The sequence below is a fragment of the Micromys minutus genome, assembly GCF_963924665.1.
Source record: "Micromys minutus genome assembly, chromosome: 23".
NCBI classification, from domain to species: domain Eukaryota; kingdom Metazoa; phylum Chordata; class Mammalia; order Rodentia; family Muridae; genus Micromys; species Micromys minutus.
Genome location: NC_137958.1, coordinates 10,552,812 through 10,576,198, shown reverse-complemented (window position 1 = coordinate 10,576,198; position 23,387 = coordinate 10,552,812). Strand labels below are relative to the sequence as shown.

The window sequence follows — 23,387 nt, the reverse complement described above, 5'->3', positions numbered from 1 at the left end:
TCTGGAGCTTGCTGACTGACTCGACTGACTGGCTATCAAGCCTCAAGGATCCTTCTATCTTGAAGTAGAGATTGTAGGTACATGCTATCATGCTTGGCTTTTACATGGGTGCTGCTGAGCCAAAATCAGGTTCTCATACTTGGACAGTTAAAAATACTTTCTCAATGGAGCCACCTCCCTAGCATCAGTAACACATCATTAAAAAGGCAGACAGGGTGACACACTGACATTTCACACACTGAAAAGATGCCAGCTAGCCATCAAACTTCTTCCAACACTGGTATTTCTGCAAATCTTTCTATTATCACGAGTTCTCCTGATATACTCAGCCACATCTGCTTTGTCTGCTGCAACAGACCACTCCTTTTTACAAATGTGTTGCTTAAAGAAAACAGAATCAATTCTCATTAACAAGCAGTGGCTGCATTTTAGTCAGTGAAACCTTATTATTCAAAAGTACCGCTCCATAAGCCCACAGGACAAAGCATTCAAACAAACTCAGTCCCTAAATTATATTGGTAAGTCTATTCCATATTAATATAGCAAAATACACAAACCCTAAAACCAATTTACTACTTCCCACTTACGTATCAGAAAAGCTCAGTTCACACTGTTACCACCAAGTAAGAAAAGGGATTTTGTTCTATCAGTGTAATGGAATTTACTGAGAACTCTACTGCCTATAATAAACCGATTGCTTCACAAGAAAAAACACTGAAAACATTTAGTGGAGTAGCCAATTCTGTTACTATTAATTCTAGCATAATCTTTTAAAAGGGTCTATGTATAGTAAAGACTGAAGCAAGCTGTTAGAGTCTTACCTTTTGATTGATGTAACAGAATACACAAGAATATAACCATTAATATCTATGGAGTATGTCTGAGGAAAAATGGAATATTCATCCTGTGGGGGAAGAAATTAATTACATCTGAGTAGTCTTCATAAAGCAGAGTAAACAATCTTTATCTTAAGTTTTTCATGTATTACTTAAAGAGATTAAATCAGAGAAAAAATTTTATGCCAGATAGAAGTATGTAAGAACCTGCCTAGAAAGAAAAGAGTGTTGGGGATGTGTTTGATGTATGAAGAAAATTTTAACATTCCCAAAAGACCGTGTCAAGGTCTTAAATAAAAATATGCAGTCATGAGATAGTCAATAATTAATGCTAAGGCAACATGTAAACAGTCTAATAAAAATGAATTTTTAAAGAAACAATGCTGCAGGCATTTGAATGAACCAATAAAGCTATAGTAATTAGTTTGTACTGGCTCATGAATGAATTGATTGGAAAAATGTTAAAAGATGCAGTTATGTATGAGAATGATGTACAAACTAACAGTGCCCATAAAAACAGCAAGGATAAAAAGTAACACAAAATGTGCAGATACAAGCACAGAGCCTTTTAAGGATTCCCAGTGATCTCTGAATTTGTACTCTAGCAAACTTGTACTCTATACAGGAATCAAAGACTTAAAGATGGAAATGGCTCCGCTAGCCTTGTAAAGCAGAGGAACTGAGGTGAGATCCCCAAAGGCCAGTGGGGAAGATAAGCAGTGCTGGCCTGTGTGAGCAGACAGGTAGATCACTAGCTTACCGGCCAGTCTGTCAAGCCAAATCCAAGAGACCCCGTCTAAAAGGACAAAGTCAAGGGCAATTGAGGAACTTCTGGTCTTTACCTGTGCTCACACCTACTAACCCACACACTGACAGCAGCATATATAATAGTCATCAGCTACAATGACGAACAGGGTGTTCATGGCAGCACTGCTGTAGAAGCAATACTGACAACATAATACATCAATAATTATGATATAGCCTACAGCTGCTTGCCACGAAGTCACCAGAGGTTATGTGATTATGAAATAAGTTCCCTGGTAGAGATCTCCCCCACCCTCCACAAAAGATAGAAAAAAACAATAATACTGTATTTATATACTCATTGTATGTTGTAATGGTGTAATACAGTGTTATGCCTTAATCATTATTATTTACTTTATTCTAGTAAAATTTAATTTTTAAACTAGAAATATTTAAAGCACAATATTTTAGGATGGTTCAAAACAGTTTCCCCATGTAGCCCTCGCTGACCTTGAACTCACAGAGATATGCCTGCTTCTGCCTCCTGAGTACTGGAATTAAAAGTGTGTGCCCCCACAGCCTGATAAAGCACAATTTTTAATGACAAAATCGGTTATATTATAAAACTGTTGACTGGATCTATCTATAGTTTTAAAATATATTTTTCTAAAGGTCTTGTTTTTGAGACAGGGTTTCAATGCAGCCCAGGCTGGCCTCATCCAAATATGCTATGTTGTCAAGGTTTAATTTGAACTCCTGATCTTCCACAGCCCTTTCTTCTTTAGGGTCAGGAGTATAGGCTTATAGTTTATATTTTCTAAAACATCTCACCTCAAAATTAGGCCAACCCATAATGTTTCATGCAAATGTAAACTAAGCAAGTTATATTAACCATGTTCCTCGTTCTCTTCAGCTGGGCAACTGAGCCGCAAGGACAGTCCTGCAGTGTACTCACTGTACTACAGTGATGATCTGGCCAACAACGACCACGGTGGTCCCATGGAATTATAGCGGAGCTGGAAAATCCTAATTGCCTAGTGGTATCACTGTTGCACCGGGATCTTACCACTGCAGCACAATGCATTAATGTCTGTAGCAGTGCTACAGTTGGACTAGTAGTTGAGTGGCATATGTACTACATGCACATTTATTTTATTATTTTGATTTTTCAAGACAAGGTTTCTCTAGGTATCTCTAGGTGGCCTTGAACTGACAGAGATGCTTGACAACACATTTATTTTATTTAGACACTAGATTCAATGTCAGTTTCAGCCCCCAGAATGCTGAGATTACAGGTGTGGTATGTACCACCTATGTCCTGTTAGAAACATAATTCTTTTTTTAAAATGCTGATTTATTATGTTTGTGTATATTGTGCATGTTTGTGTGCCCACATGAGTTTAAATGCATCATATGTGTGCAGGTACCTGCGGAAGTCAGAAGACGGTGATCCTCTGAACAGAAGTTATGGGCATTGTAAGCCATCCAGAGTGGCCATAAAATTCAGATCTTCTGAGGAGCAATAAGTGCTCTTAAGTACTAAGCCACCTCTCTAGCCCCCAATACTAACCTTGGTGAAATCTCCTAAAGTCCTACTTTTCAGAATGTCCTTGAGTAAAACATGCTCATGTTTGTGCTGATATAAACTACAAAGTAAAAAGTACTTGCAATTTATTATGAATATTTATGGTGCACATTTTCTAAAACATGCAGGCTACTGCATAAATTTATTAGATGATGATGATTTTGAGATATGGTCTTTTATACTGTTTAAGCTGATCCTTAACTCTAGTGATCCTTTTGCCTCAGCCCTTCAGAAAACTCACAACTGTCTGAAACCCCAGTTCTAGCACATCCGATGCCCTCTTCTGGCCTCTGTGTGTAGTGCACAGACATTCATGTAGGCAAAACACCCATAAATAAAATAGAAAGAATGTCCCTATAATCACCAGCCCTTACTATTTACTACCGGCCTCACCCCCTGGAACTGATCAATCTGAAGCCACAGGTAGGAGATTAATTCTCTTCAAGTTTTCTGTCTCTATGCCACTGCCAGGGGCTGTTACAGTCTCTTGCTGTAATGAGCCCTGCTGACATTCTTTCTGAGACTAGACTGGGTCTCTGGGAATAGAGCTGCTGGTGTCATGACTCCATAGGCCGGTGAAGAAGGCACAGGCCACAGTGCTCTAGAAGCTCGAGAGGTCTCACACAGTCAGGGTTTATTTGCTTCCAGAACAAGAGCTCCAGACCTCGCCCATGTGCTAACACCACTCTGCTCAGCTGTTTCCTGCTTTATCCTTCCTTCTGTGCTTACTTTACAACAAAACAGAAGGAATTAATTTCTAAGTACAGAACACATCTCATTATTTTAGGTCAATTTCAATAAGCCCAGGTCCCATACAAATGCCTCCATTCAGCACTGCAGAGGCTAGACCACTTGCCCGCCGCCAGCTAACGTGACCCTTTGTGACTGCACTGCAAGGGCAGGAAGAGGCAGAGCTGGAAATCCAGCTCTTCACACTGGCTGTCCTCCAGTGAACAGGGACAGACTCAGTCTAACAAAATGGTTTCTAGGAAAGGCAGCACTGGGTGCTATGGAAACAAGGCAGCTAAGCTGTCAAAGGGCTCTTCTGTTCCCTGAGTGCTCTTACCTCTTTCTCCTCTGTCCCCAGTCTGCAGCCCCAGCAGTCCATTCCATACATCACTGCTGCACTCATTAACCTCACTCTCTCCTTTTTGTGTGCAGAGGGATATGGAAAAACTTAACTTTTGGTAACTGTTCATTGAATAAAACCCAGTTAAATCTGACCATCACACAATCTAATCAATCTGGTGTTTCCTGACTCAAGTCCGCTCTTGCCAGTTTTCTGAGAAATATTTGTAATGTAAGAAAATGATTATGGAGGGCCAGAGGGAAGAAGATGATGATTCTTTAATATAGAATTAAAGTTCATTATTCTGTAGTGACTGTCAACCCTCATTCTGCTAACAATATATATATATAGTTAGAATAGCTCTGAAGTAGAAAAATAAACTCCTTAGAGATCTACAATGTGTTTAACAGAAGATTAGGCAGACAGTATTAACATTCTGTGGTACCCACACAGTCTGAGACCCCAGGTGTGTGTATAAGGACTGTCAGACCCATTACAGAAAACTGAGGGTCACTTACCTGCCCTGCTGTGTCTACAAGCTGAAGATGATACTCTTGCCCATTTACTGTGATCAGCTTAGTGAATGCTACAAGGAAAAAGAGAACAAAATACTAGTTTAAATAAATTAACTCTTGGATCACTTAAAAGTTTGAACAATGACAAGTGACCAAACCAAGTCCTTAACAGTCTTGTCACAAGTTGCCATTAATGTAAAATGAACAAACCTCAAACTGTACAGAATATCTCCTTCCTTCATCAGCCTACTAGGAATTGCTGATGAAAATCAAGCTCGGGGAAACCTTGAATGGTTTCCAAAGAAAGTGTAGTCAAGCAATAATTCAAATCCTATAAAAACAATCTGACTGCTCTGTGGAGAACACTTCCTCTTATGAACAAGTGAAATACACTATATAAAGGCAGAAGTCTAGAATGAACCAAAACCACAAAAGATCTTCCCTAATTCACAGGAAGTCTAATGCCAGAGCACAAAGGACTAGTATTAAGTGCTAAGAAGCTTCAGTACATTGAAAAACAAGCAAACAAAACAACTTTACTGAGATAGTGTAACAATGAAGCATGTTCTGGGATGAAACTACCATTCCTTCTCAGCTTAAAGAGCCAAGCAATTTGTGACAGTCTTTCTCCAGAAAGGATGAGAAAAATCATTTCAGAATTTCAAGGGGATGGGCTTCCAAACACAAAAGAGAGGCTTCTCACAGCCATAACCTTAGCAAGTAGATCTGAAGACCCACAAGAAAGTGGAACACATTTCTTTTGTGTTGGTGGCTCCAGCCACTCTCCTGGCTGGCTGTCTGGTACAACACAGGCCCAGCAACAGAAGCTATTCCTTCTGCAGCAGAAAGTGGTCCCGATGTGTTTCACCACCCAAGTAACAAACAGAACCTATTCAGAAAACTAAGCAACAAAGAGAAAGGCAGAGGACACCATGAGAATCATAGGTGTCGAGGGAGAGAACCCTACTAGCTAGTGTTACCCTGTTCTAAATGCAAGCAAGGCTGTTGGGCAGGTTCAAAAGACAACCAGATGAAAACTGAACAAGAATAATTCAAGATGGAAAATAATCAATATAAATCCACTGATAGCTGGCAAAGGTGCCACATGTTTAAAAACTCAACACTTGAGAGGCAGAGGCAGGCAGGTTTAAGACCAGCCTGGTCTACATAGCAAGTTTCAGGTCCGCTAGAGCTACACAGTGAGATTCTGATTCAAAACAGTGAAGATTCTCTTATTCTATAAAAGAGTTTTACTTCGACTCTCACTTGGCATCACCTAACACTGCAGGAACTTTTGATCAGTGAGCAGAAAAACAGCTATACGTACTTAGAACTAAATAACTGTAGTTGTTGCAATGCACGACACAACTGTTTTGGTCAGGTTACTGAGACAATGGTTCATTTATTTACAATTACTTCCTGGGTACCACTGTACCAGCAGTGCTGTTCTGAGTGCCTGGGGTGCTCTAACTCCCTGACTCTGAGCTGACTGAAGACAGAAAACTCATATAGCTACCACAGAACTTGGTATTGTGTCTAGGAAAATGGGCACAGGCAGAAATTATATTTAGTGAAAAACAAAACAAATCATGAAAGTCAAGGAGGAGAGAGGATAATTGTTTGTGGATTTGATTTATTGCTAGCATTATGTTATTTGAAAACTGCATGAGAATCCAGTATATGAGACGCTGAGGGTCCCTGCCCCCAGCTGGTTGGTTCTGTGCAAATAAAGCTGCCAGCAGCTAATGACTGGGCAGGGAGACAGAAGCAGGACTTTAGGGTTCATGGGCAAGGGGACCAAAGAGGCAGAGAAATGCCAATGCCAGGAAGGGAAGATGATGCAGGCTTGAGAGCTGTAGAAGACACAGTACCAATCATGTTAAGAGCTGGAAAGAGTGGTCCCCAGGCTTTCCTCCTATTGGATCTAGGGTAACAAAGATGGACTACAGACTTTAGTAAGTAATAATTCAGGAGTATTGAAGGGGAGGCATTAGCAACATGTAAATTTAGAGGTGGTGAAGCCACTGAACTGATCAATGCATATTAAATATGGCTGTGTGTGTGTGTGTGTGTGTGTGTGTGTGTGTGTGTGTGCGCGTGCGCGCGCGCACGCGCGTGCGTCTTTCATTTGAGAAACTACAGTGTTCTTGTAGCCTCTGCCGCCGCCGTGGAGAGTAGAGCAGATAATCAACAGATAATAGAGATGAAAATGACCAAAGTACATTCTATACATTTATGAAATCAACAAAAAAGAAAATGGTAACCACCTGTCCAAGCACTCAGAAAGCAGAGCAGGAGGATCAAGAGTTCTAGACCAGGCTAGGCTACATAGCTAGACTGTCTCCACCTCCTGCCCCTTGACCCAAAGATGAGTACTAGGTGAAGTCTGCAAGATGAGTACTGGTGAAGTCTTGTACAAACAAAAGTAACAGATTTCTGAAACTCTAGCATTTACAAAGTAAGATGGTATCACTAAGCATCTGTAATTCATATTCACCAAGAGGTCTATGAGCAAGCCATGATTAGGACCACTGTGAGACTCTTCATCAGACTTTCTTAACCACAGACAGGTGGTGATAACCGATTCCAGCTCTAGAGGGAGAAGCAGCCCGTCTACAAAGTGAGTTCTAAGGCAGCCAGGCAGGGCTGCTACACAAAGAAACCTTGATTAAAAACCGAAACACCACCCCCTGCCCCCACAATCAAGCAACCAACCAAAAATCCTAACCACAAATCATAGTGCCAACCAACCCTGAGATGGCACAGGTTATAAATGGCTCCTGTTCTTGCTTATAAACCACAACCTCCAAGTTTAGTGCACATTAGGTTGTTAACACTACAGAAAAGATAATAAACCATATCCGTGAAAGTAGTACTTCTGGTCTATTTTCTAACACTAGGAAACACATGGTTTTCTTTGTTGAATTCTATTATCCTATAACTACTGAAAATGACAGAGCCCCAAACTTTATCACCAAACATTATTTTCTTACCAAATAGTGGAGGAACAAAATAAAGGCTTCTACCCTAGTAAGAATATGAAAGAATAGGAAATAGAACCTGGTGACAAAATATGTCCCTGTGAAGTCTCAAGGGATATTTGTTTTGATAATCATTTTTGTTATTGTCTGCAGAGTTTACTGAATTAAACACTATCAATCTATCTTTATGATAATGCTGAACACAAAAATAGGAAAAACACAAAGGCACAATAAAGAGCGATACTGACAACATTAAACCAGTCAAACTGGGCTTGACAGCCATGTGCCTCTATTCCTAACTGCTCAGAGAAGCACATGTGGAATGCAATCAAGCCAGGAGGCACAGATCAATCTGAACTCTGGCAGCACACACTGAGAGCCATCCCCCTCATACCCCTCCACAAACTCCAGTTCCCACAAACCCATCCAAACCCCCATGTTTCCAGATGCTGAGATTTTGATTCATACACTCTCTCCATACCAGGCCCTTTTGACCTATAGACTCTCACTGGAGTCAAAGTCCAGCAGTGTTTCCACTGTAAGCTCAGGACGTGAAAGCTAACATGCTTGTTATTATGAACCTAGCCACTGAATCTGCTCCCACCTAATATGCCCAATCTGTATGCTCCTGACAGCAAACCCTTCTCCATCAGTCCTGGTCTCAAGAGCTTCACACCTTGGCTCCGGAGTCAACCAAGGACTCTAAAATAGTGAAAAGGGCTGAGCTCCCCAAAAAGCAGGTGCTCTGAAAGTGCTGCATCCCACCTGAACATCTGTAGGGGTCCCTAAGACAACAAAACAAAGGTCATGCTGCTTCAGGCTGCACATGCCCTTTCCTGCATGTGATATGAAATCCAACAGACTTAGAACAACTTCTTTCCAATGCTGCAGCACCTGCTGTGATCCCAGAATAGCATGTTTGCCAGCAGCCTCTTTCAAGTCTTTAGGACTCATAGAGCATGGGGCTCTCTCCTCAAGGTACAGAGATTTAGAGAGTTTTCATTCTTTTCAAACTTGACACATATACAAAGGGCTCCTGCTGAGCGGAGGGGGTGGGGATAAAAATAAGACTGCTCTCAATTCCTTTTTCTTGAAGCCAACTTTGTGTATGAAGGTTCCAGTGTAGGAGCAGAGTTCTATTGATTGAGATATCACTTTCTTCATGTCAGAAGACATGGGCCCTGAATAAAAAAAATTTCAGGGTACACGGAGTAAAATTTCTGTTGGTTTAACTCCCCCCCCGGAAAAATTTAAGATTACCTCCTGCAACCAAACTTTCAAGACTATACAAATAGTATTTGTGTACAAAAAAATGCTTTCTCAGTTCCTAAGTAGCTGAAAACAATACTCACTGTTTTCTATGGTTGGATCATAGGAATCAACAAATTGGCCTTCAACAAACTGAATTGTCAATGAGGACTTTCCTGTAAAAGAGAAGAGTTTAGAATTACTGGTACATCTGGATAAAAATAACTGCTTTACAAGAAAGCTACTGTAGGACTAGAGGCTCAGTGACTAAGAGCCGTATGAAGAGAAACCAAGTTTGACTCCCAGTATACATGTCAAGACAGCTCACTCCGCTTCCACACATGTATTAAAAAAGTAAATGTTGACAATTAAAAACAAAACCCATAGCAAAAACCCACTCTAGTAGATGAAGAAACTGACGGTATCATCAGGGTTTGCCACCTGTGTAAGTAATTTCAAAGATGAAATATATTTAATTAATTTGCTTTATATGAGAATACAATCAATTAAGCTACAACCATGTAAACATTTTTTGTGACATTAAAAAGTGTTATTGACCAACAAGCATATGGGACAGTTAAGAGAAATCCTTTAAAACAAAAGAGCAGGGGCTAGAGAGAAGGTTCCATGGCAAAGAGCACTGACTGCTTTACCAGAGGATCCAGGTTTCATTTCCAGCACCCACTTATTGGCTTATAACTATTGGGAATCCAATCCTGGAGATTGGACACTTTGATGGTTTGTACGCTTGGTCAAGAGAGTGGCACTACTAAAAGGTGTGGCCTTGTTGGAGTAGGTGTGTCACTGTGGGTGTGGGCTTTAAGACCCTCATCCTAGCTGCCTGGAAGCCAGTCTTCTGCTAGCAGCCTTCAGATGAAGATGTAGAGCTCTCAGCTCTGCCTGGATGCTGCCTTGCTCCCACCTTGATGATAATGGACTGAATCTCTGAACCTGTAAGCCGGCCCCAATTAAATGCTATCCTTATAAGAGTTGCTTAGTCATGGTGTCTGTTAACAGTAGTAAAGCCCAACTAAGACAGACACTCTCTTTTGACCTCTATGGGGAGGCACTAAGCAGACATATGGTACATATACATACATATTACACACATATGTAAAACACTCATACATGTGAAAATATAAACCTAAATAAAGAACCAAATAAACACACACAAAAAAAAAAAAAAAAAAAAAAAAAAAAAAAGGGAAAGGGTGGGAGAGGGCAGGTGCAATTCCTGTAAACGTTTCCTCCATTTCAGTAACTAACAGTTTGGGTTTTGTGTCGGTGCACTCGTACATGGCCTATGGAAGCCAAAGGACAGTCTTCAATGTCAGTCCTCCTTCAGGTGCTGCCCATCTTTCCCCTTCTTACATAATAGCTGCTCTTATTGGCTGGACACTGAGCTCACAGGCTCTACCAGCCTTCCACTTCTCCATGCCCAGGATTTCGAGTGCCTGTAATCACAGCTACCTTAAATTAAAACAAAATACGAACTGTGGGTGCTATGGGCTAGATTTCAAGGGAAGCACATTACCAACTGAGGTGTCTTCCCAATTATAGATTTATTTTATGTATGTGAGTACACTGTCACTGTCTTCAGACACACCAGAAGATATCAGATCCCATTACAGATGGTTGTGAGCCACCATGTAGTTGCTGGGAACTGAACTCAGGACCTCTGGAAGAGCAGTGTTTTTCTTAACCACTGAGCCATCTATCTCTCCAGCACCTCCAATTATATTTTTATTAGTACATATTAACTAAAAAAAAAAAGTACAGAGATTACACAAAATCACATTTATGTTACTGTGTTTACAATGTATTTTAGCCCTTCAAGAGCGGTTGTGTGATCAGATCGATCTAAGATGGCCACTGTGGAACTGGAAACCACCCCTACCACTAATCCCCCACCTGTGAAGAGGAAAAAACAGCGTCTAATCAGGAGGTTGCTAACCCAGAGCACTGTATTAAACACCCTCTACAGAACAGGTGGGCACTCTAGTTTTTTAAAAATGATAAAAGCAAAACTTGGCAAGCAAACCTTCGACTGATCTCTAAGTTTGATATTGTTGAAGACTTTTGGGCTCTATACAACCATATCTAGTTGTCTAGTAATTCAATGCCTGGCTGTGACTACTCACTTTTTAAGGATGGCATTGAGCCTATGTGGGAAGATGAGAAAAACAAACGGGGAGGACGATGGCTAATCACATTGAACAAGCAGCAGAGACGAAGTGGCCTCGACCGCTTTTGGCTAGAGACACTATTGGAGAATCTTTTGATGACTACAGTGATGACGTGTGTGGAGCTGTTGTCAATGTTAGAGCTAAAGGTGATAAGATAGCAATATGGACTGAATGTGAAAACAGAAGCAGTCACACACATAGGGAGGGTATACAAGGAAAGATTAGGACTTCCTCTGAAGATAGTGATTGGTTATCAGTCCCATGAAGACATAGCTACAAAGAGCGGCTCCACCACTAAAAATAGGTTTGTTGTTTAAGTCACTTAAGTATTCTCACAGGAGACTGCGTCAGGCAATCGAGATTGGGAGCTGAACCAAAGCCTCACTGAATCAGAGTGGACTGTGCTGAAGTTGATTCCATCCAAGTGTTGCTAAGATATAAGAGAAGTCTCATTCGCCTTTGTCTTTACTTCTGTGTCCATTCTCCTCCCCCACCCCCAATGTTTGCTAGTGTGTCCACTATCCCAATCAAAGAATTGCAGTATACGTCACCCCAGAACGTACAGATGTGTTCTTGGCCTGCTCTGTAACAGCCGGTTAGCATCACCACGACATACACATCTGGCTTTCCACAGTATTCCAGAAAGAACTTGCATTTCTATCACCTTAGCAGGAAGAGATCTGGTTCTGTTCCACTCCACACAGGAGCGGGCTTTGCTGGTGTGAGAGTCCGAGTACAGCTGTCTAGCAACCTTCTGTTTCCTGTCACAGCCTTGTCCCTGCTGTCCTCTTGCTGATGGCTGCTAGATGTTAATTTATTTGCTTCCCTCCTTGATAACATTAGTGATTCTGATTTCAGTTTTTCATTTGTTTTGCTTTTGTTTTTTTCCTCATGTAACACTGGTGAAGGATACAGGAATACGACAGAAAGGTGGAATAAACATTAAAATTTTGCATTCTTTGGTAATTTTTTTTGTTTTTTGTAACTACAAAGCTTTGCTACAAACTTATGCATTTCATTCAAATCAGTGATCTATGTCTGTGTGATCCCTAAACATAATTGTGGACTACAAAAATGTAACACCATAATTACATTCCTAATTAGAATTAGTATGTCTGCTTTTGTATTTTTATGCTGTACTTTAACACTTTGTATCACTTAGGTTATTTTGCTTTGGTTACAATGTCTCAAGTAGAAAAGCAGAAAAGCGGTCCCATCCATATTAAGACAGTGTACAAAACTGTAAATAAAATGTGTACAGTGAATTGTCTTAAAAAAAACAAAACAAAACAAAAAAACAATGTATTTTGATCATATGCACATGTTTTATCTCTCTCTTGTCCCCTCCCTACCTTTTGGTGGTCCCCTTCCTCTTAGCCCCCTTCTATTTTCATTTCTTTCTATCTGTGATGGTTTGAATATGTTTCACCCAGGGAGTGGCGCTATTAGGAGGCCTTGTTGGAGAAAGTGTGTCACTGTCGGTGTGGGCTTTAAGACCCTTGTCTAAGCTGCCTGGAAGCCAGTCTTCTCCTGGTTCCCTTTGGAACAAGACGTAGAACTCTTAGCTCTACACTTCAGTGACATGCCTGTATGAATGTGCCATGTTTTCCTGCCTTAATGATAATGGACGGAAACTGTAAGGCAGCCCTAACCCCAATTAAATAGTGTCCTTAAGAGAGTTGCCTTGATCATGGCATCTGTTTACAGCAGTACAGTCTGTCCATCCGTCCGTCCATCCATCCATCCATCCATCCCTCACTCCCTCCCGTTTTTGAAGACAAGGTTTCTAGTGGCCCTGGCTGACCTGAAACTCACTTTGTAGACCAGGTTGGCTTAGAACTAACTCATAGAGATTCACCTGCCTCTGCCTCCTGAGTGCTGGGATTAAAGGTGTACACTGACACCACTAGCTTCATGTCTATTTAAAAAATCTATATTCTGCATATAAGAGAAACGACTTAATTTTTTCTTTATTTTAGTTAAGTTGGAAGAACTGTTTCTCAGACCTTGACTGGCCTGATGGAACTCACACCAGGCCAGCCTAGAATGCACAGAGCTCTGTCTACTTCTGCTGCCCTGCCTTTGGGATGCTTACATAAAGGTATGCACCACTGCTCAGGCCAAGAAAGTTTAAAAAAAAGTTTTTGTGTCAGGGTTTCTTTGTGTAGCTCTGGTTGTCCTGGAACTGAAAATAAATTCTTGAGAGCTTGTTTAGAGGCTCTAGCAGGGGAGCGTAGCTACTCTATATCCTTGACAGAAAAGGAGGGACAAATACTCTAGTAGTGTGGAAAAAGACATCTGCCTAGTCAGCCAGATCAGCCAAACCAATGGAGTGACACATGTCAAAGCCAGATGGCCCTCACATCCAAAAGTAAATTCTTAAAGGAAGCTGAGTCAAGGTAATTTCCCATGTTGCCCTCGACACCTGCCGCCTTAATGCATTATCTTCCTGTGTGCTTTCTCAGTCAGCTCTCACGGTGTTAGATTATCAGGTTTTAAAGAGTAATCTGAAGGCGGAAAAGAAAAAAAAAAAACTAATACCCTGTCACACAAGCATTTTATTTAAAGTAGGATCAGAATTTCACAGTACAGAGCTAGAACTAGAACCCTACCTTCTTACTCCCCTAATTTGCTTCCTTAATGTCTCCTGAAAATGTTAGAACAGGGTCCCTAACTTGTGAAGACAAAAAGGAAAGATCAATTATTGTTGTCAGGAAACAAACTGCATCTTGATCATATCACTGCCAAACTCCTCTCTTTCATGTCCTCAGATATTACTACATGTGTTTTACAGGCCTGCTGGGCTTAACTCCTGCTGTGAAAGGTATTTCTACTCCACCCTATACAGCAGGCAGGGTGTAGTTCATGCTCCCTGAATCAAACTCTGATTTGCACAGCTCACAGGCTGAGGAATGCCTTCACACCAAGGAGGCCTAACTTGAAATTAGTTCATGGAAAGCAGCACCACCCACTGAAGACAGACAGCCTCCCAGTTGCACCCATTCACTCCTCACCAGCAGCTCAGACCTTACTACCATCAGCATGGACTCCCAATTCCACCATGGCTCACACAACCAGACCTGCTAACTGACCCACTTGTCTGGGCCTTCTCAGGTCCAGTCACCACCACCCTGCTTCTGCCAACCCCCTGCAGTGACCTCTCTACCCTAGCTGCCACTGCCAGCCAGCCACCACTGCCGGATTTCTGAGTGTATGACTCATTCCTGTCATTCTGTCGAGTACAAATGTCAGTTCTGCAGGAAACCTATCCCCAAACCACCCTACCTAAGAGAGTACCTGTCCCCTAACAGTCCTGCAGCCATCTGTCATTTCTTCTCCCCATTTTGCACAATCACCATTAGCCCAGTGAGGTCAGCTTGAAACACCACAGACATCCATTTCTAAATTAATAAAACCAAAGCTTAGTTCTCATCTCTTCTATTTAGACAGTTTAACAGAATAATTTCATTAGCATTTATTAGCACCAATCATGGGTCTGACCAGGATACAATAGTTCAGGAACTACACAAAGTTAAGTGGACTCTATCCAAATGCATCCAGGTTAGTCATGTTATCAATAAAGGAGAATTTAATGCAAAGGTTAGGTACTATTTCCAGGAACAAAGACAGCAAAGGGGAAAAAATTCCTCTTATATTAGTAAAACTGAGAAATTGGGAAAAATATTTTCAAAAAATTACTTCCTTATTTTACATATGAATGTTTTGTCTATGTGCCTGTCTATGATTGCAGAGGTGAAGAGGATGTTGAGTCCTCTGGAACTGGAGTTAGATAGTAGGTGAGCTGCTACATGGGTGCTTGCAATCAAACTCTTCCTCTGGAAGAGCAATTAGTGCTTTTTTTTCCCTTACAGATTTATTTATTTTATGTATGTGAGTACACTGTAGCTGTCTTTAGACACACCAGAAGAGGGCATCAGGTCTCATTACAGATGGTTGTGAGCCACCATGTGGTTGCTGGGAACTGAACTTAGGACCTCTGGAAGAACAGTCAGTGTTCTTAACTGCTGAGCCATCTCTCTAGCCCACAATTAGTGCTCTTAACCACTGAACCACTACCCCAACATTCCTCCCAAAAGAAAATTCTTACATATATACACATCTAACACAACTACTTGGTATCAGAGAAGTTTAATTAAAAAGAATCAAGAGGAAAAAAAGTTCTTTGTAAAAAAAAAAAAAAAAAGATAATTACATTTATTTATTTGCACACATGTACTCGAGTACAGGCAGGCATATGCCGAAGTGCTTGTATGGAGGTCAGAGGACAACCTGAGTCAGCCGGTTCTCTCCTTCCACCATGTGGGTCTCAGGAATGGAACTCTGATTCTCAGGCTTGGTGGAAAAGTGCCTCTACCTACTGAGCCATCACCTCTGCTCAAGACACTTCTTAAGTCTTTGAAGGGTACTTTAAATATCCAAGGAAATGGGAGAAAGGATTAGTTCACATGTTTCCTAACAAATGGAAAGAAGGTAGGGGATATTTTTTTTCTATGTATAAAGTTAAATGATCAAGAATTAAAACTTAAAACTTAAAGAATTACAAAGTTTTGTTGCAACTGTCAATGTAGGTCTAAATTAAAATAGTGAAAAAACGCCAGCTGTGGTTATGCACATCTGTAATCAGCATTCTAGGGGTTGAGGAAAGAGGGGAAAAAGGAGACAGAAGTGGAAAAAAAAATACATCCTTAAAAAAACAAACAAACAAACAAACAAAAACAGAGTCCAATTAGTGCTGCCCATATATGTATGGGTATGAGGTCACTCACAGGACCACATACATAAAACCAAACAAAAAACACCCTAACCCCACCCTACCCGTCAGGAGCTGTTGACTTGCTTGATCCAGGTCTTATTGGGGCAACCATAGAAGCTCTGAGTCCATGAAGGTACAATTTTATACCAGCCTTCTCTGGCCTCTGGCTTTTAAGTCTTTCTGCCTTCTCTTTAAGATGTTCCTTGAGCCTTGTGGAGACACACAGTATGATACAGATATACCATTTATGGCTGAACGCTCTAAAGACACTTATCTTTAGCATCTTGACCAGTTGTGAAGAGATACTCTATTAAAAAAATACACTTCTTGTTGAACATTTAGAAGTGCCCATTTGTATTCTAAAAAGAAAAGTTAACCTGATACAGTAACAAGTCATCTGGTAAAAGCACATTAGGTAGTCTAGCCTAAATCCCAACAAAGAACAGTCAATTACTGTCATCCTGAGAAGTCAGCTGGGTAACAGAATTTAAACTCTTACTCTTTAGGATGCTAATTGAATATGTCCTTCCGACTGGCCCCAGGAGGAAAGGTATTATTCATTAGGAGAAATGAGGCTGTGAGCATCTGAGTCTCCCTTGGGTCTCTACTCCCTTATTGGACTTTCCTCCTAAGGGGAAGGTTCCACTTAGCTGCTGTGCTGTCTCCATTAGATTGGAGCACTAAACAAGTGTCAGTGGGACCTACCAGTCAGCACAGACAATCACCCTGTGCTCCAGCGCTCTCAGCCCTGCTACTGTACTGTAGCTTCCAGGAACACCAACAGCAGTCCAGCTCTTGCGGAAAGTTCAAGTTCTGCGTGTGCTATGCTGGCAGCTACTAAAATCAAATTGTATTCTTCATTATTGCCAACCTTTATGACTCCCCCTCACAATGTCTGACATTTACTTTGGCTTTTGTCTCTAGCAAATATAACCTCTCAAAACACTAGCAACTTGTCAAAGATGAGTCTGCAAAGATGGCTATGCTCTAAATTTGTACTGAAGAGAAAGTAAAACTCATTGGGTGGGTGGGTCTGAGAAATGTTATAGGAAAACAACCCAAGAGTGAGCTTAAATTAAACAGAAGAGGTGGGCTGAAGAGATGGCTCCGCAGTTAAGAGTTAAACTGCTTTTCCAGAGGTCCTGAGTTCAATCCCCAGCAGCCACATGGTGGCTCACAACCATCTGTAATGGGAACTGATGCCCTCTTCTGGTGTGTCTGAGAATAGTTACAGTGTACTCACATAAATATAAATGAATCTTTAAAAACAAACAAACACAAAACCACAGAAAACTATTTTTTAATCTCTCAACTTTCACTAGCTAAGAGTGCATCACACTGGTTCATTTGTTTTGCCATGATAAAATAGCATGGTAAGTATTCCACTCTATTTTCTCTGTACTTTCAAGGTTATTGATTCCCATGCTTTGTGATTACCAAAAAAAGTGCATCACTTATATAACCACTTAGCTGTTTTCAGATTAATTCTCAACTTGTTTCTTCTCCTGAAAACATATACCTACTTTCATACCTCTGTCCTTATACCCAGCATTCTCTGTACTAAAACAGTTTAGTTTTTGTTTCTGGTTCATTGGGCTAAAATGGGTAGAGCAGGGTCTTGCTCTACTAACTAGGTGATCAAGTTATCAGGCAGTAGGGGGTATCCATTACAACTATTGTGCTAAATCTGGGGCAGGCACAACCATTCCAATGACTCCTCTTCTTTGAAGTGCTGGAGGATGAACCCAGGGACTTAAGCACACTAAGAAGAAACCCTAACACCATGTGTACTGGCTGGTTTTGTGTCAACTTGACACAAGCTGGAGTTATCACAGAGAAAGGAGCCTCAGTTGAGGAAATGCCTCCATGAGATCCAGCTGTAAGACATTTTCTCAACTAGTCATCAAGGGAGGAGGGCCCAGCCCATTGTGGGTGGAGCCATCCCTGGGCTGGTAGACCTGGGTTCTATAAGAAAGCAGGCTGAGCAAGCCAGGGGAAGCAAGCCAGTTAAGTGGCATCCCTCCATGGCCTCTGCACCAGCTCCTGCTTCCTGACCTGCTTGAGTTCCAGTCCTGACTTCCTCTGGTGATGAACAGCGATATGGAAGTGTAAGCTGAATAAACCCTTTCCTCCCCAACTTGCTTCTTGGTCCTGATATTTTGTGCAGAAATAGAAACCCTGACTAAGACACCATGTGACAACCTTGCTCTATCCCTAACTCAACATACAGGGACACTGATGTCTTGTGTACAGCCTAACACTGCAGCAAAACCCAGTAGTATCTATTACCTGTAAGTTCTCCTCTACAGCACTTTGGTTAACTGTCTTCTAGGCATGCCAGTAAGTGAGGGCTGGTCACCATGACCCAAACTACCATCCCTGTACCTCAGCACCTGCTGCGGACCAGTCAGTCATCATCCCATCCAGACCAACTCTGAAGCAAAGTTCTCAAAGTGAGGGCAATGAACCACTGGGCCATGAGACTCACTTACTGAGCCATGGCCCACATGTTTAAGAAATAGGAACACTTGGCTGGAATGCAAATAAAGGTGTTGGGAAACTTCAGTTCTGAACACATTTGTAACTGGGTGACCATATGATGTTTATTACTATAGGTTGCAGTTGAAAAGGGTAGGCATATACTTTACAGAAGGGTGTTCCATGTTGTAATGATTAGCACTCTAACTCAGAGATATACTACTGTAACTCTGACTCTCAATCTCTAACCTCCGCACGTTTACTTCACTTCCAAGATAAATCATTTCCTAAATCTCCTTTGTCAGGAGCCTCCCATTTCCTTTCTGTGAGCCTTCTGATACATCTGTGATCCTAATCTAATGAACTGCTATTGTGAACCTGTTCAGCATCTTTGGGCCTTAGCATTTACAAGTTAGGTCTTCTCTAGGCCCTGTCACTGTAGCTCCCTTTTCTTCTTCTGCACTAGCAGTTTTAAGTGGTCGGGTACCCCTAGCAACCTAGCACCACAGGGTACTTGTTATTAAGTCTACCCAAACCCCCTTGACAGGAAGCTCTAGTACAGGAGGATATATCAGCAAGTGTCCCACCATTGCACAAGTTGAACTATGACCCCGACCTACCATCCAAGGAATTCTCCAACACTCTAATTCCCACCAGCAGCTCAGAGCATAAGCATTTAAGCCCTGTTGGTACAGCCATGGTTATTATGTGCCACAACCCTTGAGGTACCAAGGTGAACATTAAGCACTGTACACGCAGCCTGTGAAAGCACACCTGTCCATCTTAACATCACCTTCACACACCATCTTTCTAACAGAAGCTGTTCTATGTCCCTGTTCTCTTATCTAGTTCCTCTCAGCCACCTCTAACCTTTCTCCTTAAAACAGCTCTAGACAGATTTCCTCCTGGTTCACTCTATGCCACAGAGCTTGTTCCACATCTGTCTCTGGAATATTTCAAAATCCCAAGGAGCACACCTATTTGTGGTTCTGTCTATCAGGCAAATACCTTGCTAGGAGAGTGCAGCAGCAGGAGGCTGCATGCTTGACCACGAGTAACAGAATAGTGCAGACAACAGAAAAGAATCTTAGCTACTTAAAACTTCACTCCACTAACCCAAGTTCAACGAACTCATGGAGTTGTATGTTCATCTGTATCCTCCAGCCATAATAAAAAGGTGTACAGATTCTGAACAGCCTCGAAGAAAAAGATCAGACAGAGATCAAAATACAGAGGCAATTAAGGAGGGGAATTATAACTTCCAAAAAGAAATTGATCAGCAAGACAAAACCTGCAGATCAGATTGAAAGAATAAAAGCTCATCAAAAGCATGCAACTGAAAAATTATTGAGAAACACCCCCCCACACCCAACACTACCAGCCAACGGTGAGCTGAGACGTCTGTGTGTCTGAGGGACTGACAGTCCTATAAGACTGCAATTCTGCTTGTTCTTCCCTTATGCACACACTTCAGCTTTCACTCTTGGTTTCCACATGCAGTTGCAGCCACAGTCACCTTGCACGCCATCTATCTTCATCCCACTTCTCCTACTAGCTGCATTTCTGTAGTTCCAAGCTTGGGTACATTTCATCCCTCAGTAAATCTTTAAGTCTTTGTAAAAGGAATAGGAACTGACAGTGCCTACTCATAATGGGCTTGAGTGACTCTTATAAGGAAGAGGACAGTCAGAAACCCAAAGGGGAACATTCTCTGAGTGTTTGAGGTGACAAGTCAGACCACAGGAACCAAGTTCTCCACTAGGGAGAGATAAAGACCGAGGAGAAAGTAAGTGAGATGGACTCATCTGGACGAAGCAAGAAAAACCTAAACATTATGAACCTCAAGTTACATTCCCAGACATATGGAGACTCCACTAATGAGACAAAACAGTGTGGTGGTCAATTAGATGGCATTTCAGTCACCTTTAAGACATAGCACTGGTTACACTCAGGAGGGTGCTGGAGAGGGTTAACTGAGAATGAAATGCTCACCCCGCATGTGTGCGGCACCATCCTATGGGCTGGGGTCCTGAAAGAGTAAAAGGAAAAAAGAGCAAAGCCCTGAGCCCCATCAACACTCACCTATTCCTGCTTCCCAAGCACAGATCATGTGACCAGCGGTCTTACATTCTTTCCCCCTTGTTCCACAACAGACTGTGTCCTGAAATTGCGAGCCAAAATAAACCCTTCATTTCTCAAGCTGCTTTTTGTCAGGTATTTAGTCACAGTATCAAGAAAAATAACTAATGCCTCTAAAATTATTAAAATAGACAAAAGGAACTTGACTAAAAACAAACAAGCAAACCTCAAATAGTTGAGTTTCCAACACAATTATCAAAAGCATTGCTTTAATTAAAAAAAAAAAAACCTATGAAGATACACAATGGAGTACTGGCTATTAGAAACAATGACTTTATGAAATTCCTAGGAAAATGGATGCATCTAGAGAATATTATCCTGTGTGAGGTAACCCAGTCACAAAGAACAGACATAATATGCAGTCACTGATAATTGGATACTAGCCCCAGAAAGCTCTGAAGACCCCAGAAACAACTCATAGGCCATATGAAGCTCAAGAAAAACAGAGGCCAAAAAGTGAAAGATTCAGTCCTTCTTAGGAAAAAAAATAAGTGTATAGCTCCCTCTCAGAGTGTGGTACACCTAGACCTTAAATCATTAATAATCCAAGAGCTAAGAATATAGCCTTGTGGCAATTTTTGGTATTCAAAGATCATTATGTTTATTCTGTTTCGTTCTGTTCTACATGAGCTTTATGCTTATGGTAACTAGTAAGATTTCAATGCATGCTATTGAACCTCTAAAAGAATTAAGTACTGACACAAAAAGAAAAAAGAAAGAAAAAAAATGAAGATGAGCTGACAGTGATTCTACCTACACATTTAATTCTCCCTTTCCTCTCTCCTTCAGTTCCTTCCCTCCCTCTGTATCCTATGATTTTGTTTCCCCTTCTAAGTGTTATTCAAGCATCCCTGCTTGGGCCTTTCTTCTTGTTCAACTTCTTTGGGTATGGAGAATGTAGCCTGGTTATTCTGTACTACATAGGTAATAAAGTATCAATGAATACAATGAAAAAGAAAACCTATGAAGAAACAGCCAGGAACACTGGCATACTCCTTTAATCCTAGCACTCAGGCAGATTTCTGTGAATTCAAGGCCAGGCTGGTTTACTTATATATAGCAAGTTCTAGGACAGCCAGGATTACATAGAGACCCTGTTCAAACAAACAAACAGTGGGGAGAAGATGGGGGAGGGAAACACAAGTGAATATCAATGTGAGTTTCAAGTAAAAATGGAATAGTTTTGGCAATTTCCAGAGCAAAACAAACAAAACCAACTCTATGGCAACCATCCTTCCCATTTCTAGGAATCCATTCACTTCACTATATAGCACCTGCTAGTGGCAACTCGACGGTAGGCAGGATTCGGGTACACTGATGAATAAGGTTTCTAAAACATCCTGACTGGAAACATTTTATTTAGTAGAAAGAGAACAGTGGGTGCACTCAGGACTTGAACTCAAGATTATGAATCCCATGAGATGAATGTGAAGCTCATCACAACATGGTAGTATCACATATAAAGAAAATAGTACCTACCACAGATTCAATAAATGGCTATTAAATTCTAGTACAATATTCCCTGAATCAGCTAACCTTTTCCCCAAATTATGATCAATACAAATTTGGGAGAGGAAGGAGTCTGTATTCCAAGAACCCACAGCTATCAAATCAAGAGTAGTATTGGTATAGACAGGCATTAGATTCAACAAGCAAAGAGTCTAGAAAAAGATCCATATACAGGTATATGGCAGAAGTGTAAAGGCAAGTCAGGGGAAAAGTACAGTATTTTCAGTACATGATGCTCAAATAACTGGACATTCATACTGACACACTCACAGAGACTGTAAGAGACAGAGAAACCCTCGCTATTCCTAGTTAGTACCTTATTTAAAAAGCAAATGATCAAAACCAGATCATAAATTAAAACCTAAAATGACAATTATGAAACTTCTAGAAGAACACATTCAAGAAAATCTCTGTGACATAAGTTGAGAAAAATTTTTTTTCTGTATATAACTAAAAGCACAACCCATAAAAGATTTTCCAAAGGAAACCAACTTGAACTTACCAAAAGTAAGAACTGTGGGACGGGGAAGGTGGTTTGGTTAGCAAAATACATACCGCCCAAGCTTAAGGTCTGAGTCTAACACCTAGGATCCAAAGCTGGGGATGGTGGCTCAGAGCTATAATTTTAGCACTGTGGAAGTAGAGACAATATGATCCCTGGGGCTTATTGGTGACTAGACTAGATGAACTGGTTGAGTTCAGAGACCCTGCTGCAAAATGAGGTTGAGGGCAATCAAGGAAGACACTGAACATAAACTTCTGGCCCCTACCTGCATACCCGAACCATGCATATACAGATACAAAAACTGCTCTATGACTTAATTAAGTCATTCCCTTAATGAATTAAGTGAATGAAAATATAAGCTATGGACGGACCTGCAGATAAGTATGTTCAAAACATGTGGAGTAACTGCAGAAACCAGCAAAGTAAAAAGGGACCATTGTTGGGACAGGGACAATAAAGGGAACAGCATGGCACACGTGGTCTGAGGGGGAAAAAAAGGCAAAAGTGGGGGAGGGGAAAGGGCGAGGGAGGTAGAAGGAGATAAATGAAGCAGGGAGGAGGGCAAATTAACAATTAGAATGTCTCAAAAGGTATTAAGAAAGTAATAAGGAATTATACTATTAAATACCTGAAAATGCATAAAGTATGTGAGTTGTGCATAAATACACATATATGATTTAAATTAAAAATTCCCATCTGAGGTAACAATGCTGCCACAAAGATTCATAGAGCACAGAACAAAACCCTAACACCCAGCACTTGAAAACCTTTTTTAAAAAATATTTATTTTATGTATGAGTACACTTTAACTATCTTCA

General features: G+C 41.1%; 1 protein-coding gene and 1 pseudogene across 2 annotated transcripts in view; one reads left to right on the top strand and one right to left on the bottom strand.

Moving 5' to 3' along the window:
* RHEB (Ras homolog, mTORC1 binding) overlaps positions 1–23,387 on the bottom strand; it is a 40,613-nt gene that overhangs the window by 5,666 nt on the left and 11,560 nt on the right. Inside the window, exons 2-4 of the mRNA XM_080936335.1 lie at positions 9,083–9,154; positions 4,753–4,820; positions 822–904 (exon numbers count right to left, since the gene is read on the bottom strand). Of these exons, the coding sequence (XP_080792461.1) occupies positions 822–904; positions 4,753–4,820; positions 9,083–9,154 (223 nt within the window). The remainder of the gene's footprint in view (positions 1–821; positions 905–4,752; positions 4,821–9,082; positions 9,155–23,387) is intronic.
* Positions 10,844–11,481, top strand: LOC308435688 (eukaryotic translation initiation factor 4E-like; annotated as a pseudogene). The gene has a single exon. The product of its transcript is annotated as a eukaryotic translation initiation factor 4E-like (transcript).